The sequence below is a fragment of the Chelmon rostratus genome, chromosome 13 (genome assembly GCF_017976325.1).
Source record: "Chelmon rostratus isolate fCheRos1 chromosome 13, fCheRos1.pri, whole genome shotgun sequence".
Lineage (NCBI taxonomy): Eukaryota > Metazoa > Chordata > Actinopteri > Chaetodontiformes > Chaetodontidae > Chelmon > Chelmon rostratus.
Window position 1 is genome coordinate 2,957,890 of NC_055670.1, and position 16,868 is coordinate 2,974,757.

Consider the following 16,868-nt stretch of genomic DNA (forward strand, 5'->3'; position numbering starts at 1 on the left):
GGAAACTTGATCGTGCATCATTATTTTTCAAGATAAAGCGAGTAATAGCTGGAAATGGATGCGAGGATGTTGAGACGACTGTCAGGAGGAGGAGGCGGAAATGCTTCTTCGAGTCTCCTGAGGGCGTAGCAGCGTATTTCCAGAGTGAGCCTGGGTGGTGTTCGGAGGAGAGGTGGGGGTGAGAGGCATTAAAGCGCTCCTTGTCTTATGCAGAAACACATCTCGTCTTATCTCGGCCCAACAAGGCAAACGAAAGAACAATGGGACTAAGTGTGCCTATGGGACATTATTATAGATAAAATGCTCAGTGTGGAGATGTGAGCTTTGTCAGGCTGAGTCGGCAACACAGACTGCACACATATTTAGATAATAAGTAGCCAATTAGAGTCCCTCTGAAGTGGAGCACCGCTGCCTGGGACAAGTGAATCATCACCCCAATACATCTGCTTTCCCCCTCTGAGTCCGTCATGGCCTCACTGTGGTTTTCATGGACGTCAAATACAGAAAAGCAGCAGATCAGAGGGATTCAGCCTTTTAGCTCGCAGACAACAGGCCTTTTTCTCAGCACAACTTTTGACTAGTCATAATAGGAAAAGTACATTTACTCGAGTACTGTACTGGAAAGTACAATTTATTTTGACGTATATAGTAGTAGTGCTTGGTAGCAGTTACTTTTTACTTTTCAGTTTCAGATAGTAGACACATGAAAGTTAGTGCCCCCATACTTAGAAGCAGTTAAGCCCATCGTCACGTCTGAGCTGTCAGTAGTTTCACCGAAGAGTGACGTCCCTCTAAACCTTTCAGATGGTTTCATTTAAATTACCATGACAGGACCAAGGAGGTGAAACTCTCTAATATTTCATATAAAATCAGAGATTACAAAATATTCCAAAATGTGAATCCTAGAATGTTGTTTTTTCTTCTTTTTCCTCTCCCATTAATCATCTCTCATCCCTCAGATTTATCTTGTGACTCTTTGGAAGGATGTGTACTAACCACATAGAAAGACTACATCCAGCATAAGTCGCCTGTTCCTGGGTCTGAAACCACCATAATACTACCCCGTCCATGTTTAGCTGTTGGCGAGAGACGCTCATCTTTATATCCCTCCCTCTGTCGAACACACACTCTTTGCTTGTTGCCAAACTGTTCAAACTTGCACTCTTCAGTCCATGACACTTTATACCAATCTCTTCCTTTGTCCATTTCTTGTGTTCTTTTGCAAACTTCTGGCGTTTCACTCTGCTTTTCTCTCTCAGTAATGGTTTCTTTGCTGCTGTTCTGCCAACAAGTCCTTCTCCCAGTTTCTGACACTGTTCTTGAAGACACTGTGGTGTTGATCTCGTCCCACTGTTCTCGGAAGATCTTTCTTTGTTCTTCAGACTGAGCATTCTAAGATGCTTCTCTTGTCTGTCTGAAATTTTATTTTTTCTCCCTCTTCGGTTCTGGTGTGAATTGGTGGCATCCTCATGGTGGCAGTCCTCTGTCTTCTGTACCTGTCCTCTGTTCCTCTGTAAACCTGAATCCAGCCTGTTTCTAACCTTTTTGCCTGTATGTTGGATTTTAGAGTCTTGCCTCCCTTGTTAGCCCGTGATGAGCTGTTGTGCTACTGACCCTTGCCTACCTCGCTATCCTGTGAGCCTTTTTTGGATTGTGCAATGAAATCACTAAACTGCACTAGCTTGTCTTCAGAAATCTGTATTTGTGTCCTTCCCTTGTTTTCCTGCTTGGAAAAGCTGCGAAAGAAGAGAATGAGCCATCAGTCCAGTGTTGCACCACCGTTTCTACAGTAACTCAGAGAGGACCATTCCCATTTTCACATTTAAAGCGACTGTAGGTTCTCCTGCATACTTGGAAAGGATGGTGTAAGGTGGAGTATTCAGTTGGTTGCTTGCAACCTCAGCACTAGATGCCACCATATCCTACACACTGGTCCTTCAAGTGAAAACACTACATTGGTGCACCATGGTTCGGCATGGGTTTTAGAATACTTGGCTACAGACACATTGAAAAACCACTTTGGGCAAGATGACAACAGTTGAATGTTTTTAACCTATTGTTGTCTTATGTCAATGTCTCATGGCAAAACTTAGTGCACCGACTTAAATAGTCTCTGTAACAAAGTTAATACTCACCTTTTATTCTCCATCTTACATAATTATTGTTTGTGTTTTGTTTTGTTCTAGATCCACTAGGATCTACACATCTCGGAATAACATGTTCACAAAAACTGGCGCTCAATGAACAGAACAGAGTCAGTGGTCTGAGGCACCCTCTGTTGGTGACTTTGGGTACTACAGCAATTATCAAGTTATTTATTTATTTTAAGGGAAGGTCTGCTGGATCATGCATTTCGCAATGTATCGCTGTTGAAATTGAAATGATAAGACAAGACATTCTGTCATTGTCTGTATCCAAACAATGCAAAGTCATATGCAGAAATTGGTCCAAATATGTTTGAGGTTTTGAGATAAATAATGGGAGAGAAGAAGAAGAAAAAACAACATTCTGCAACACACATTTGTTGACACTCCAATCCAAACTTCTTCCAAAAGGTTATTCCAGAATTCATTGTTTTCGTCACACACACACACACACACACACACACACACACACTTTACATATATTTGTGTGTGTGTGGGTGGGTGAACGTGCTTAAAAAATGCATTCAACACTAGAGACCAGTCTTTCCCAAACGTAGGGTCACGATCCAAAATGGTTAATTGCCCCGTAAAGTAAGTGTAGTTTGGGTTACACTTACACTTAAATAAGAAAAGTAAAATGATCACATAACGAGAAGACTAACATGAGAGTGAGGGAGATGTCAATCAAGCAAAATCTGTACACTCCCACACAGTCCTGTAAAGAAGTCTAATCAGACAAAGTCAGCGGTGACACCTGTGAGGGTGAACCAGGAATGTGCAGCCAGTCTGTTGACTCCACAGGCCACCAGGAATAACAGGTGTCTGACATGCATGTGATTTGGGAGGCTCACATGTGTAGACAGAAGACAATGAGACTTCCTTTGTGAACAAAGACTGGAGGGAAGACAATGTTAGTGGAGGGATGATAGGATGAGTTCGATGCAATGCAGATCAGTTCATGGCTGACGTCTCAAGCCCGAAACCGCAGGGACGTCCCACATGGCTGTGGTGTTGTCTGGGTGGCTGACTGCACCTAAAACTTTCACTATATTAGCTGGTATTTTGGTGAAATACCTCTGTCAGGTTACCACAATCAAAGTTAGGTGTCAGGAGCCAGAACTGAAGACGATATGCAGCATCACCCAGGGAGGAAGTTTCCCTTTTATGTACTCTAGGCTACACTTACATTCACTCAATAGTCTGTGGACACCCTTATGCTCACATCTGTGAACCTAAAGTTTTCCCTGCAAGTCTCCTAAAGTACACCATGCTCATATTTTTTAGAAAGTAACAATTTCAAGGATTTCCATTTAAATAATTGTCTGTTAAGTCACCATGTATTTAACACAGTGGTGACCTAACCTATGGCTCACTGATGAAAGCCTTTGCATCTGCAGTATTACAAGCTGGGTGTCTGTGGGGACGTTCCTGGAAAAAAATGCTGTATCAAGTTACTGCAAATGCAAACTGCTGCAACTTCACATTAAAAGCATTTAACACAACAGACGTTAGATGGAGAGCTGCAGGTAACAGGCTACACACCCCCACCTTCTCAGCAGGGTAACACACTCCTTTAACTGTTCCCTGCAGACTGGTGCAGATCACAGTTGCTCACAGAATGATGGACAAGGGGCTAATTATTGCCTGACTTCTTTATTAATATCACAGCACTTTGTTTCACTGCCTCCAGAATTCTGGGACATGTAGTATTAACCACCAGTGACCACAGGCGTCGCCAATTCAACCAGGACTGAAATCTACAAGATTTGTTTTATCCAGTCCACAGGAAATCACACATGCTTTTTAATGTAACATCTATTAAAACTGACGTGAGCAGGGCTTGGATGGAGACTTCTGGGCCTGTCAAGTGTAACAAAAATCATGTGACAATAACATTACACAACCACTAAGCTGTTATGTGCAATGCTGTCCACTAGGTGGCTGTAGCACACAGTAAGAAGCTGCAGCAGCTCGCTCATGGTGCCCTTCCGATGAGGGGATGTGTTCAGTGAGGGGAGGAGAGGCTCACAGTGGCAGGAGAACCAGAAGAGAAGGGTCAAAGGGCGTGGAAGGGACATGTTAAACACGGTTACCTCTGGACGAAGGCCAGCAGACAGGCAGCCTCTTCCTGACCGGTACCACAGAGCAAAGCTGGAACAGGAGGAGAAGGGCATGATGGCTGCAGCTGGAAATCTTACTGCACATTGTATATTAGCCTGAATAAAACAGGTGGGTGAAAGGAGCAGAACGGTTTGTTCATTAGTTGTTGTAAAACTCACTTGAAGACACGATCTGAAGACAACAACTGTGTGATCACAGGGTTTACTGACATTTCCTCTTACACCAAAGCATCACCATATCCTCATCTGTGGCTATTCCTCCTCTTGGGGGCCACAACAAGCTGACAGACTCACATATTCTAGCCTTACATATTTATTTGGGCTAATAAGCATGTTGCATTCTTTCTAGTTTTCTTTGTAGCCACATCAAGAAATGCGCACCAATATCCATTCTGCTCCAGTTTGGCCTTTCCTAATACTTGACCTTTCTTTGTCTGTTACTCGGTGCTGTGCATAAAGTGGATTTTTTGAAGCAGCTGTCTGCTGCTGCTGAAAAGGGCTGTTTAGATGAGTGTCAAGACTGAACCAAATAGTAAGTGTGCTCTAAAACCAAAACATTTTGCTAAAAGATGCTAACAAGCTCAGTAACACGTCACAAGTTTGTCACAGTAAGACAGCGCTTTTCAAATGAAGTCATTTGACCTATTGATAATTTATTTTATCAGTTTATTGATTAGCAGAACTTTAAGGGCCATGCAGTGTGTAGGTTACAGGGGTATTGTGTGAAGTGGATACTGCTCATCATCATGATCCAGCTTTGTTCTTGTTAGAGGCTCGTCTTCGGTCTGTGCAGCCTCATTTGTGAATTAAGCTGTCTGGGTCACAGCTGGCGCACTGTAGTGCTCCTTGGCGTGCGCTCTGTTTTCATACGGGCAGACTGGACCTTCATGGAGCTCACAAAGGTTCCTGTATGTCTCACCAGCTAAACGTCACCCCAAACCACTGTATCAGCACACTTACATCTTTTGTGACCCAATGGATGAATCGCTTCTAAAGCCTTTTACTGAAGCATGTCACAGCTCAATTGGTTGTCTCTATAACTAATTCATCATTTTATTTTCAATTAAACATTTACCTGTATTCTACATTTCTGCTGTTTACTACACAGCACAGCCGCTGTGGTCATTAGGGAAACACTCTGCTGTTCATCGTCCCTGGATATGACTCACAATGTTTCTGTTTGTCTTCCTTAGGCACCGCACTGTGAAATCATTACAGCTTATATGGCCCCAAATCACTTGTTTCAGAGGGCTTCGCAATCTGTGCAACGTTTGACGCCCTCTGTAATTATAGCCTCAGTTTGGGTAAGAAAAAACTCCACACCAACTTTTAATGAGGGTAACAGAGGGGGGATCCCTCTCCAAAGACAAACAGATGGACTGAACAATAAGAGTCTTACAGGAGGGGGAAACAGAAGCAGCAGTAACACAATTACAGGGTGGATGTTGAGCATCTTCCAGGTGCCACCAAGCACCTGGACCAAAAACACTTCCCCCCGCCACTGAGACGTGGACAGAGGACAGACTACAGGTACACCGCCAATCCATTACCATTACCTGTGTATCAGTGCTGTGTTGTGCGGGGCCTGTCCCAGCACTTATGGGGCATGTGACCCTTGACAGGCCTGACACACACAGAGAGACAAGCCTTATCAAAACACGCTTCACCAGACCAGGTCTTCAGACTGCGAGAGGAAACCCATGCAGGCAAAGCCCTGCACAGCGCTGCACAGCCAGCCTCAACAGAAGGATGCTTTTCACAGAGAGCCAGAGGAGACGTTTCAAACCAAATGAGCACACTGTCCTGACAACATATATCCTGAATAATAATAATATTAATAATAATAGTTATTTCTGTCTGACAATCATTTCCAGGTGCTTTAATAACACATACATGATGTCTGGGTAATAAAGGTCAATGAATTGAATTGAGTGAGCGAGAGAGCGAGAGGGAGGGAGAGAGGGAGGGAGGGGAGGCACGGGGGGAGAGGGAGAGGGAGGGAGGTAGAGAGACCCTGGCGGACAGCAGCGGAGAGGGAGGTTGGACCGGGAACAATAGAGAGGAACGAAGCCAGCCCTGAAACACCAAACAAACCGAGAGGGCGACAGAAAGAAAGAAAGCCAGCGAGGAGGATGGAGGGAGAGAGAGGCAGACGGACAGCATGTGAGGAATAACGACGGACCGGAGGGCTTGATTTCTCTCTTTCTTTGTCGGTGGATTGTATTGAACCGGATTCCGGCATGAACCCTGCAGAAGCGGCCGAGGAGGCGCCCAGCGACCCCGACACTGATGCCTTCTACAAAACAGGTAGGAAGCCTCGGTCGAGTCCGCCACAAAGGCATCACAACCGTGCCGAATGTCACCGGGAGCCGTCCGAGCCAGCGCGCAGTGAGCAGCAGCACAAACGTGCAGAAAGGCAGCAGAAATGCGCGCTGTGGTGTCACACAGGCGCCGCCAGATGGGCATCAGAGAGGGGATCGTTCACATTCAGCGGGGAACGATGAGAAACGCTCCTCTCCGCGCCGCCGTTCACGTTTTACATGCGTTTACGGCGGAATTGTGTCTGGGTGTGCGCGCTGGTGTCTGCGTGTGTGTGTGTGTGTGTGCGTGCGCGTGTGCGTGCGTGTTCAGCACTGTGAGCTCGTGTGTCTGATGCTGATGGTCCCTACAAAAGAATCATGGAGGAATCACATCAGCTCATGGGATCATCGGGATCTCTGTTCGATACGCGTCTAAATGATGATTTATGTAGAGCTGTCAGAGCTACAAGCAGGGCGTCTGTGTGTGTGTGTGTGTGCGCGCGCGCGCGCGTGTGTGTGTGCTTGATGCATTTAGGGCGAAAAGCAGCAGATGACTGCTCATTCTGACTAAACTGCTCAAGAATGGTCAGAAGATGAGAGAAAGTGGTTGTGTGGAGGATGTAATGATGGAGCTACTGTGTGTGTGTGCGCGTGTGTGTGTTTGTGTGTGCGTGTGTGTTTTGATGACACCAGTGTGTTTCTGACACTTCTACCAGAGCGTAATGGCTAAACACAACACCGCATCTGGCGAGTCTTTTGATTGGTCAGCCTCCTGGTCAAACGTCACTCTTCCAATCATCTGAAACCCCTCAAAGACCCTTGCTGTGTCGAGGCTGAAACCAGACGATGTTTGATGTATTTTACAACTGCTGAAACAATTAGCGGACCCATTCATCAGAAGGAACAGCAGAAAAGCCACTGGCTGCAAATGATTTCATTGTTTAAGTCATTAACCAATCAGAAACTGAAACAGACTCTGAAGAGCTTGTCATATATGAGCATCCGTGTAATGTTTTGGGGTTTTCCACGGTTGGTCGGATAGAACACTTTGCTCTGCTCTCTGAGAACATGCGATGGGCAGTTTCTGCCATTTTGGAAGGAAAGGAAGAATTATTTAATCATCAAAGTAACCGAGAGGCTAATATGTAGTGACAGTTGTAAGCCCCTGCCCTAATATTCAAAATAATTGAAAACAATTTTCAAATGGATTAAGTGACTAATCCCACGAGCCTGGACTGGAAACATGTGAGGTGAGACGAGGGGTGGGGTGTCTGACGGGGGATTCATGCACTGGAAGCTGTATCATGTCTGTGTGTGTGTGCTGGATGCTGACGCTGCACATTAGGACTTAAGAATGGACAGAGTGTAAACACAGTGATGTGCGTGGTGTTATGTCAGGGTGGTATGGACCCAAGTGTGTGTGTGTGTGTGTGTGTGTTTGACAAAGAGAAGGAGGAACAGGGAAAAATGACACCAATAATAAAATAAGTTTTATCAGTTCAGGAAATGGGTGGCGTGTTGGTGACATGGTAGATAAACTACACGCACACACACACACACACACACACACACACAGTATGCAGTGCTGCTGGAGGGGGACACACCCTGACTCTCTCTCTCTGTAATTCAGTTCGATAACTTTATCACGAACAATCCTGCCAAGGTAGTTTATTAAATCACACACACACACACACACACACACACACACACACACACACCCCTCTGTGAGACACTGTGTGTGTTGTATCGAGTAAGAGGCCTCTGTGATCTCCTCCTCTTCATTTTTCCATCATATTAGATGACTGTCAGTTGGAGCACTTCCAGGAGATGGACATGGAAATCTGCTGTTTGAGTCATGAGCACGAACAATGAAACATTGTGCGGAAAAAAAAGTGTGATTCACTGAAATGCGGTCAAAGGTACAACGACTGTAGGAGAGGAGTCAAGCACGAGTCTGATGGAAGAGAGGAGCAGTCATTGGGCTGAACGCTGTGATGGGCTGCTGGTGGCCGGCTGCTCGAGGTTTTGAGTGCATCACCGGTCCAGATGCTGAGTATGAGAGCTTTGCCTGGAATCATCTCAGCAGCCTCTTAGGCTCATGGGTATTGTAGTATTTATATAGTTTCCTAAGATTCATTAGACAGAGAAACCATATGAAGAGTATTACTCCATGGGCTCTGGAGCACTAAACAAAACAGATTGCGTCCTGCTTTCATTTATGTTGTATGAAATGTTGTCAGGTAGTGTGATTTCACATAACATAGACTGAGAATTTAGAGAATGGGAAAAATGAGATGAAGTTTTTTTATTCTTTATCGATATATTCCACCTGCAGCACGGGCCGAGACGAGCGCCGGCGTCTCTAATCGCTGTCTTTGTCGCCTTCTTCGAGGCAGACGACACTCTCTTTTGAGAGCACGTTCGCGTACAGGAGCAGAATGGAACGATCTTTGTCAGCAGTAAGAACAAAAGCCGGCTGCACGCATTAAGATGCACCGCCGTGTCTGAACAGCTGTGAGGGGAAGGCAGGGAGGGATGAGGAAATTAGAGACGGCTCTGTACCACTTCTCCATTTCTAAAACCAATTCCACATTATTGAGTACCTGCCAATACTCCCACCGGCCTGATACTGTACTGAGCTGCTGATAAGCCCATTGTACATCGTTTTGCATGTTCCTGACATTGTTAAATCAGCCATACTCTTTTTAATAGTCTATTCATTTATCTTCTCCTCCGTTGCTGCCCTGATGAATTCCTCCTGGTGGAGCGCTGCACAGCTGAACTCAGCCTATCCAGAGTGCTGTCAGACTTAGTAATGACAGAATACACGTGATCCTCATGCTGACTTCTCCCTACAGGGCTTCTCCTCACACAGGATAACTGTTATCATGTTCCTCTGCATCACACTCCTGCACGTGTTTCATCACCTTTGTCATATTGACTAGTCCAGCACTGACTCCCATAAATCCCATAATACGCACTTTGTACTGTGTGTTTGGTGTTGCAGGGATGTTGATTTCCTTAACAAACATCCCTCAAAAGCATTAAACTGGTTGCTGGTTTATGCTGCAGTTAGTGCAGAAGAGAAGTTTGGATGAAATGGCAGCTGGAGAGAGAGAGAGAGGGACAACAAGGACAGTCAACAACAGGGATGAGGAGGAGGAGGAGAGAACTTCATCAGAGTGAGGTCAAGTTCAGCTGAGAGGCTGGCTCTGCACTGAAACCTGATCAACTGGGTTATTAAATCATTCCTGCTCATGGCATGCCGCTTGCTCTTTTTATTATTAGTTCCTTCGCTCCCACGTGCTAAAGTACAGTCTTAAATGATAAAAATAATGTAACGACGGGCAATGACCATATCAGAGGACAAAGAGCTAACATCCTTCAGCACCACAAAGTGTGTGATCTAATTATTGACTGTAAACACCAGCTGAACTAGAATGAAACAGTCTAATGACAGCCAAATGAGATGTACAGCATGATCATCTGAGCAGTGTCGGTGTGTCCCAGCCTTCACACACTGCTGGCAGAGTGTCCGCAATTTATATGTAAGCTTGAAAATCTCCAATTAGATTGATTTTACTTTTAATTTGATTGAGGTTTCCTGTTCCCTGCGCATGTTGGAGGCACTTAGTGTGTGATATTTATCTACTTTCGTCTTGTATGTGTAGGAAATGGCTGTTGAGAGAAGATAAACACATTAAATGGAAATTAGACCCTCAGAATCCTATAAAGAAAACAACTGGAGTCTTAAAACACACACACACACACACACACACACACACAGGAAAGTGCAAGCGGCGCGGCTGCTCAATGTTATGCTAATCAGCGGTTTATAAATAGGATCCTAAATTATCAGGCGGAAACAGGAAGTGAGACACTCACATTCATACCTACACACATGCAATCAGAGTGCAGCGTCTGAGTGTTTATCAGTCGACTGACGCCAGCTGTCTGTCAATAGCTGCCGCTGTTGCTATGCGACCGGAATTAATCGAAAAATCGCTATTTTCTCATTAGGATGACAGACATAACAAGCCGACGTCGGTGACGTCGTTTGGGTCTTTTGTCGTGTTAGAGACAGGTGAGGCACAGCAGCTCGTCACACAGGCATGCTGGGAGATTAGTGGACCTGGCCCCGGTTTGCTGATCCGTGCCCGGAGGCAGTACACAGCGTTCGCACGAATCAAACGAACTTGGGGCGAAGTGTTCTTGGATCTGGGGCCGGGTCTCTGATGTGAGAGCCTCCTCTGACCACCTTCATCATGTGACATCATGGCTGAAAGCTGAGGACAGTGTCCAAGCGCTAATAAACAGTTCCAGACTCCTGCTAAATGCTGCTTCTCTGTAGATTCATTATGTCCAGCGTCTCTCTTGTCTTCAGTGACAAAGCTAGCTTTTCTGCTCTTCTTCATACTGTTACCATTTAGCATTAATAGCTGCCTGCGCTCTTGCGATGGACTCCTGGTGTGCGTTCTCCATATTCCAGCGGTGAGGAGTGAGGCGAGCACTCACTGTGTGCATCAACAGGTAATTAGAGCTAATTTTCTGAGCTAATCTGCTGAAAGCTGTGAGTAATGTCTGTAGCCATGGAGATGTTTAAGAAAGACAAAAGATGACAGATTACACTCCTGGCAATGTACCAGTAAGGTCGCTGCAAGTTATTAGCACCCATCAATATTGTCTTGTAGTCTAAGGATGTACAGGGAGCTCTAAGGCTGCATCCAATCATTTTTGTAGCTTTCCAAATCCTGCAGTCCGATGATATAAATTTGACGCAGTGCAGTAGGCTTCTAACTTCTCTCAAGGTCTCTTTTTTCATCTTTCACAACTGCTACTGTCACTTTTCATATGCACGACCATGACTTAGAGGAGAGACTTTCCAGAAGTGTTATCCACAATTCATCACGCCAGGACTACAAAAACGAGAGTTCTTGGGGTGCACCGAGGAGAAGGCTGCGACGGCAGGCCATCCAGAAGCGTACGGACGCTTCTGCCTTTAGACAAAGTTGGATGACACGTTGGTGGGTGGGAACCCACCGTCCAGCTTTTCTCAGCTCAGGGTCTCTGCAGATGCTGGGACATGTCTTGGAAGTAGGTGAGGTTGTGCCAGAAATCGATCGACCTGATACCAATGCTCTCTGTTTCCCAGATTTACCTCACTGCGTGGCATCAGTTTTATACAAGGCAACATGATGCCAGGGATTTCTGGGGCACTAAAACCTGAGTCAGCGGCTTTCTGTAACTGAATTCATGTCACTGATACAGGAAACAAGGAGTTTTAGAAAGACAGTGAAAACTGTATTTAATGCAGATCTGTGACGTCTGGCTGATCCCTGATCTGTCTAATCAGGTCAGTATTGATGCATCCCTGGTAAGAGCTAATTAGTTGGAAGAATACTAAGTCCTGAAGGTGCTGGAAGACCTTACTTAGGATCTACCTTACTGAGATCCTGTTTCACTCTGACTTGATGCTGAGGATAAAACAGTGAGGAGAGACCTCGTTTCACCCTCTGAGGAAACAAAGACAAAGAAAAACAGACCTCATCTCTGCATCACAGGTTTCACTTCTGAAGGAAAGACTTGAAAGAATTTCAACTTCTGGTTGACATCACAGATATTGTGTGTGTGTGTGTGTGTGTGTGTGTGCGTGCGTTTGTGTGTGCGTGTTTTCTCCAGAATATCTAAGAAAGACTTTATTTGCCTATGGATGGAAGTGGATAAGCGAATGTGTGTTCCTGTGTATGTACAAGTGGTTTGCCAACATAGACATTACGTGGATGAATGACCTGTAATCCATTCGTACACACACACACACACACACATACACTGCTCTCTATGGGGGGGGGGTGAACTGTAATTATGATGTGTGGTTTTGTTGAGTGTGGTTTAGCATTGCTTATCAGCATCCCTCTCCGGCCAAGTTGTAGCCTGGACAGGTCTCATCAGAGGTGTCATTAAAATCAATGAGTTTATGCAGAGGGATTAAAGCTAATGATAAAGGCTGTTGTTTAAATACATCTTAATGAGATCACGCTGTCAGTAACACCACTCCAACCGATAGTAATCCACTAGTAATGCCAGCACTTACACTGATACCTCTGATCGCGTGCTGCCATGAATACATATGAACAGACTCACTGCACGAGTCAGTTGGCTGAACATCGTCTGCTCTCACTGTGCGTGTAGCTGCAGCCGAGCGTAGGACACGAGGGCCGGAGGCAGGAGGCGGTGCGCAAGGTTTGTGCTGCGAGCAGTCGTGAAACATAGTGCATGAAACACAATCAATTAAATGATAGCGATTACAAATCAGAAAATCAGAAAAAAAAGAGTTTTTCTCTCTGTTTTTTTGGCTTTTGAGATTTTTTTTTGGCACTTTTGCCTTTATTACACACCGTTGAGTAGATACATACAGGAAATGTTGGGAGCCAGAGATCTGTGCCATGCAACAAAGGCCCCCATCTGGAATCGAACCACAGAAATTGCAGTTGTGTGTTATATGTTAGTGTCTCAACCACATGATTGCGGCCGTTCTGACTGTTTGCCACATCACCACTGTTGTACAGATAAATGCTGACTAAAGGAAAACAACGGATAGTGGGGCAAACAGGCTCTGAGTCTGCCAACAGTATCTATTTATTCATTTGTACATGAGCTTGTTCATGTGTTCATTTTTACTGGGACAATGCTCACGAATCAGCATCCAGTGCATTAGGGATTTCCTTCTGGGGCTGCTTGCAGCAAACTATCTGCGCGCTGGTTTATTTCTCGTGTGCTGTGGATTTAACGTGAGCACTTGTCAGAGAGATGTCGCAAATAGAGAAGTTTTTAATATTATTCAGAGACAAGCGTTTGAAATAATTAATGTCAAAGTAAAGTTCATTTGTCCAGTTAAAGGCAGAGCCTGGAGGCCATGTTTCTCTATAATTTGACGGTTTTCACGGAAGACATTCGGACATGTTGCAGCAGGAAAAGCACGGGTGTCGCTGATAAAATGAATGATGGCCGGATTGCATTTAGCTCCTTTGGTTTCAGGGTCCTGGTTTTGTGCGTGGTGGCTCACTATCAAGGATGGAAGACTTGAATAGAAATGCAGCCGTATGCTGCTGATAACACCTGTGCTCTCCTGCTATAATGAGTCTCCTGTGAGAAAAGCTGATGGAGGTGGCGAGTGCAAAGTTAGCACTGCAAACACAGCAGTTTGCCGAGAAAACAGTTAAACCACAAGAGTAAAAGTGAAAGGAGTAACTATTCAGCAACATATTAGCCTCAGGCAGCGGGGTTAGCACTAAACTGATGTCAGCAAAATGACTTCAGCAGTTGAAGCGGGACGTCCAGTGTGAGTGTCCTGATCTGCAGGACACAAAGGAAACACCTGAGTGGACCACCTCAGACTCTGCTGACCTCTTTCTTTAATTCCCTCAGTCTTACATCTAGTCAACTTTTTCTTCAAATCAGATAATGTGAAATTAGTATTAACCCATTACCCACAATGCAACTCACAGAAACAGTTCAGTCGGAGGTTAGGGTGTGTTACGCTGGTAGTGGCTAATGTGGCCTGAAGCAGCTCCACATTTTTCTCATTTTCAAGGGTCTTCAGACCCAACCAGCACTGACTCAGGTAATCAAATGAGGCACGGCTCCCTCTAGAGCCACACAAGGCTTTATTTTCATGTGTGCAATAGTACTCCTCAAGACCAGTAATCAGACTACAGCATGGACAGCCAGTGGAGTTGAGCTTTAACAGTGCACTCCTGGCCCCCAGCAGAGAGCAGCGAACAGAGGCCAAACTGAATTGTTCAGCTGGTGTTCCTGTTTCCAGGAAACACTTTTGTTTTTTCTTTGACTTCTTCTTTGAGTTTGAGTGGCAGACCGGTACACTTTTCCTTTGCCATAGAGTCACAGGGAAATGATCTTGTCATGCTTGCACTTCACAGCAGATACATACCAGCGCCATCTGGGAATATCATGTTATTAAAAAGTAGTTTCTTAAAGCAGCTTTGGTAAGGAGCTAATCCCCCCCACTTGTATGATCTGTCAGTTAACAGTTAATGCAGCTGGTGTCTCTACAGAATCCACACAGGCCTGGTCGGGCTCTGTCCTTATAGTCTGATTCTCTTTGGGCGTTTCCAATGCTAATACCGAACTTGTTTTTGGAATATCGTGTTTATGTGCTCTCACCTTAAACCTGATATTCTGCTTCATGAAACCTCAAGAAGCTCTTATCCTAGTTATGAGAAACCAGACCTGTCAGCTGAAATACTTAACAATAAGATCAACAATACAAGAATGAGGATTTTTGATAATTGGGGATAAGATGAAGGCAGATCCAGCAATAAATGCAGGGTTCATCCTCCAACTAATGCTGGCACAGAAATGACAGAAAGTGGCCGGGTGTCAAGGAGTCACAACATGCAGATCTTAAAGCTTAAAAACTTCCTTTTCTAGAATGTATACAGGCCGATAAATAACCATGTGTCTTTATCTTCCACGTGAACAAATCCTGAAAGCAAGACTCACAGCCAGCACACTGGTGTGCATGTAAACACAGCCGACGGCATTCAGTGCCCGTTTCCGTCCATTCTTAATTACTATTTTTACAATGTTTTCTCTTGATATTTCTCAAACCTTCCGTTTGTTGTGGCCATTTTTGTTTTATTGATTTTATATCTATGTATTTGTCTTTGGTTTGGTATGCCCAATGAATGAAGTAAGTATTATTATTATAATGAGCTGTATAAGGTCTAATTAGTTCCACTTCTAGCATGCATGGAACATAAATTCTGCCGTGTGAGAGTTTTCAGCAGTCAGCACTGGCAGTGGTGCAGAGCCTCCCATGTCACTGACAGTGGATGTGACGTTTGGAGGCATTATGTTTTCAGTTCATGGCCGTAGATGAAAACTGCCTGCCTCACTGTGCGCCTCTTGAAACAGAAAGATGCGAAACCATGTGCAACAGCATCAAAATGTGTCTATTATTGGATTGGAGCCCTGCTGTTTCTTTGCAGTGCAGTCAGCTTTGTGCATGCCCTCTAAATATAAGCTGCAGTTGACAAGGAATTACCCACTATTCCAGCAGTCACTCCCAATGAAAGGACACACAGCTAGTTAAAAGGTAGAACTACTCTGTATTTTGGTTATTTTCGACAAATCCCCAAACCAACAGCGTGTTCGTCCATCTCTCAGTGTTTTCTGACTCCTCTACCTCGTCTGCGGCGCTGAGCCTCAAGCTTATTTGTTCTTGAAGACATACATCTTAAAAACAGCTCACAAATATATGCTTTTATTTTCAGCTGGAGAACTTCCTAAAATAGCTCGGCACTGTCGTTTTTAGAAAGCTGCTCAAACAGGAGTAAACTGTGCACTGGCTTGGGAGGGTTTTCAGTCACAGATTTGGCGAGCTGCTGAGTATTTATGATAGCAGGACAGTGCATGTGGGACTAACTCACAGTCATCTACAGTGTCCATATTCATGGTAATGAAGGACCGTGCCACCCAGTCTGGAGGTGTGGCTCACTGATGTGTTTACTGGCAGGATAAAGCTGCACTTCCAGTTACTTTACACAGTGTTTGTGAATTTACAGTTTGGAGTCATTTGAAATAGCATTAATTCATGACATGAACACATTGATACACACGGTGTGTCAGCAGCGTCAGTGGCTTGAGATTTGCTGGAGGAATTAAGGCTAATGGGTGGTGGAGTGTCCTGTTCCTTTAAGTGAAGCCTCCATCCTGAGTCATGGTGAGGAAACGTGGAGGGAGGAGCTACACATCTATTATTGAAAAGTGTGTGTGTGTGTGTGTGTGTGTGTGTGGGGGGGGGGTAACAATAAGATGCTGCTCAGGAGAGAGGCAGGGATCCCCTCCCTCCCTCCCTCCATCCATCCATCTCTCTCTTTGTCTTCCACTCACACACCCAGTGTCAAGAACAGTGGCAGATGGGTGTGAAGAATGAAGTGTGTGTGTGTGTGTGATGCTGGGGGGACAGACCCAGAACAGAGAGAGCGAGAGAGGCAGTTTAAGTGGATTAGCCCTTATTACCCACCAGGGGACAAACGAGAGAGCGCTACAGGGGCAGAGAGAGAGAGAGAGAGAGTGTTAAATAGATAAATACAAAGAAAGGAGTTCCTCTCCTCCTCTTGTCTCCTCCCTCCTTAAAAGCTTTCTAGTCTTTGGACAGCTGCAGCCATATGGTTTGTGTGTGTCTGTGTGTGTGTGTGTGTGTGTGTGTGTGTGTGTGTTAGTGTAATGAGCATCCGTTCTGATGGTAATCCATTACAAAGACGTTTCACAGACATGTATGA

The 16,868-nt window shown here is 45.0% G+C and overlaps 1 protein-coding gene across 1 annotated transcript in view; it reads left to right on the plus strand.

Annotated features, from left to right (window-relative positions):
- The first annotated feature begins 6,445 nt into the window (after positions 1-6,445).
- Positions 6,446-16,868, plus strand: part of kalrna (kalirin RhoGEF kinase a) — a 124,552-nt gene continuing 114,129 nt past the window's right edge. Inside the window, exon 1 of the mRNA XM_041951472.1 lies at positions 6,446-6,571. Within this exon, the coding sequence (XP_041807406.1) occupies positions 6,505-6,571 (67 nt within the window). The 5' untranslated portion in view covers positions 6,446-6,504. The remainder of the gene's footprint in view (positions 6,572-16,868) is intronic.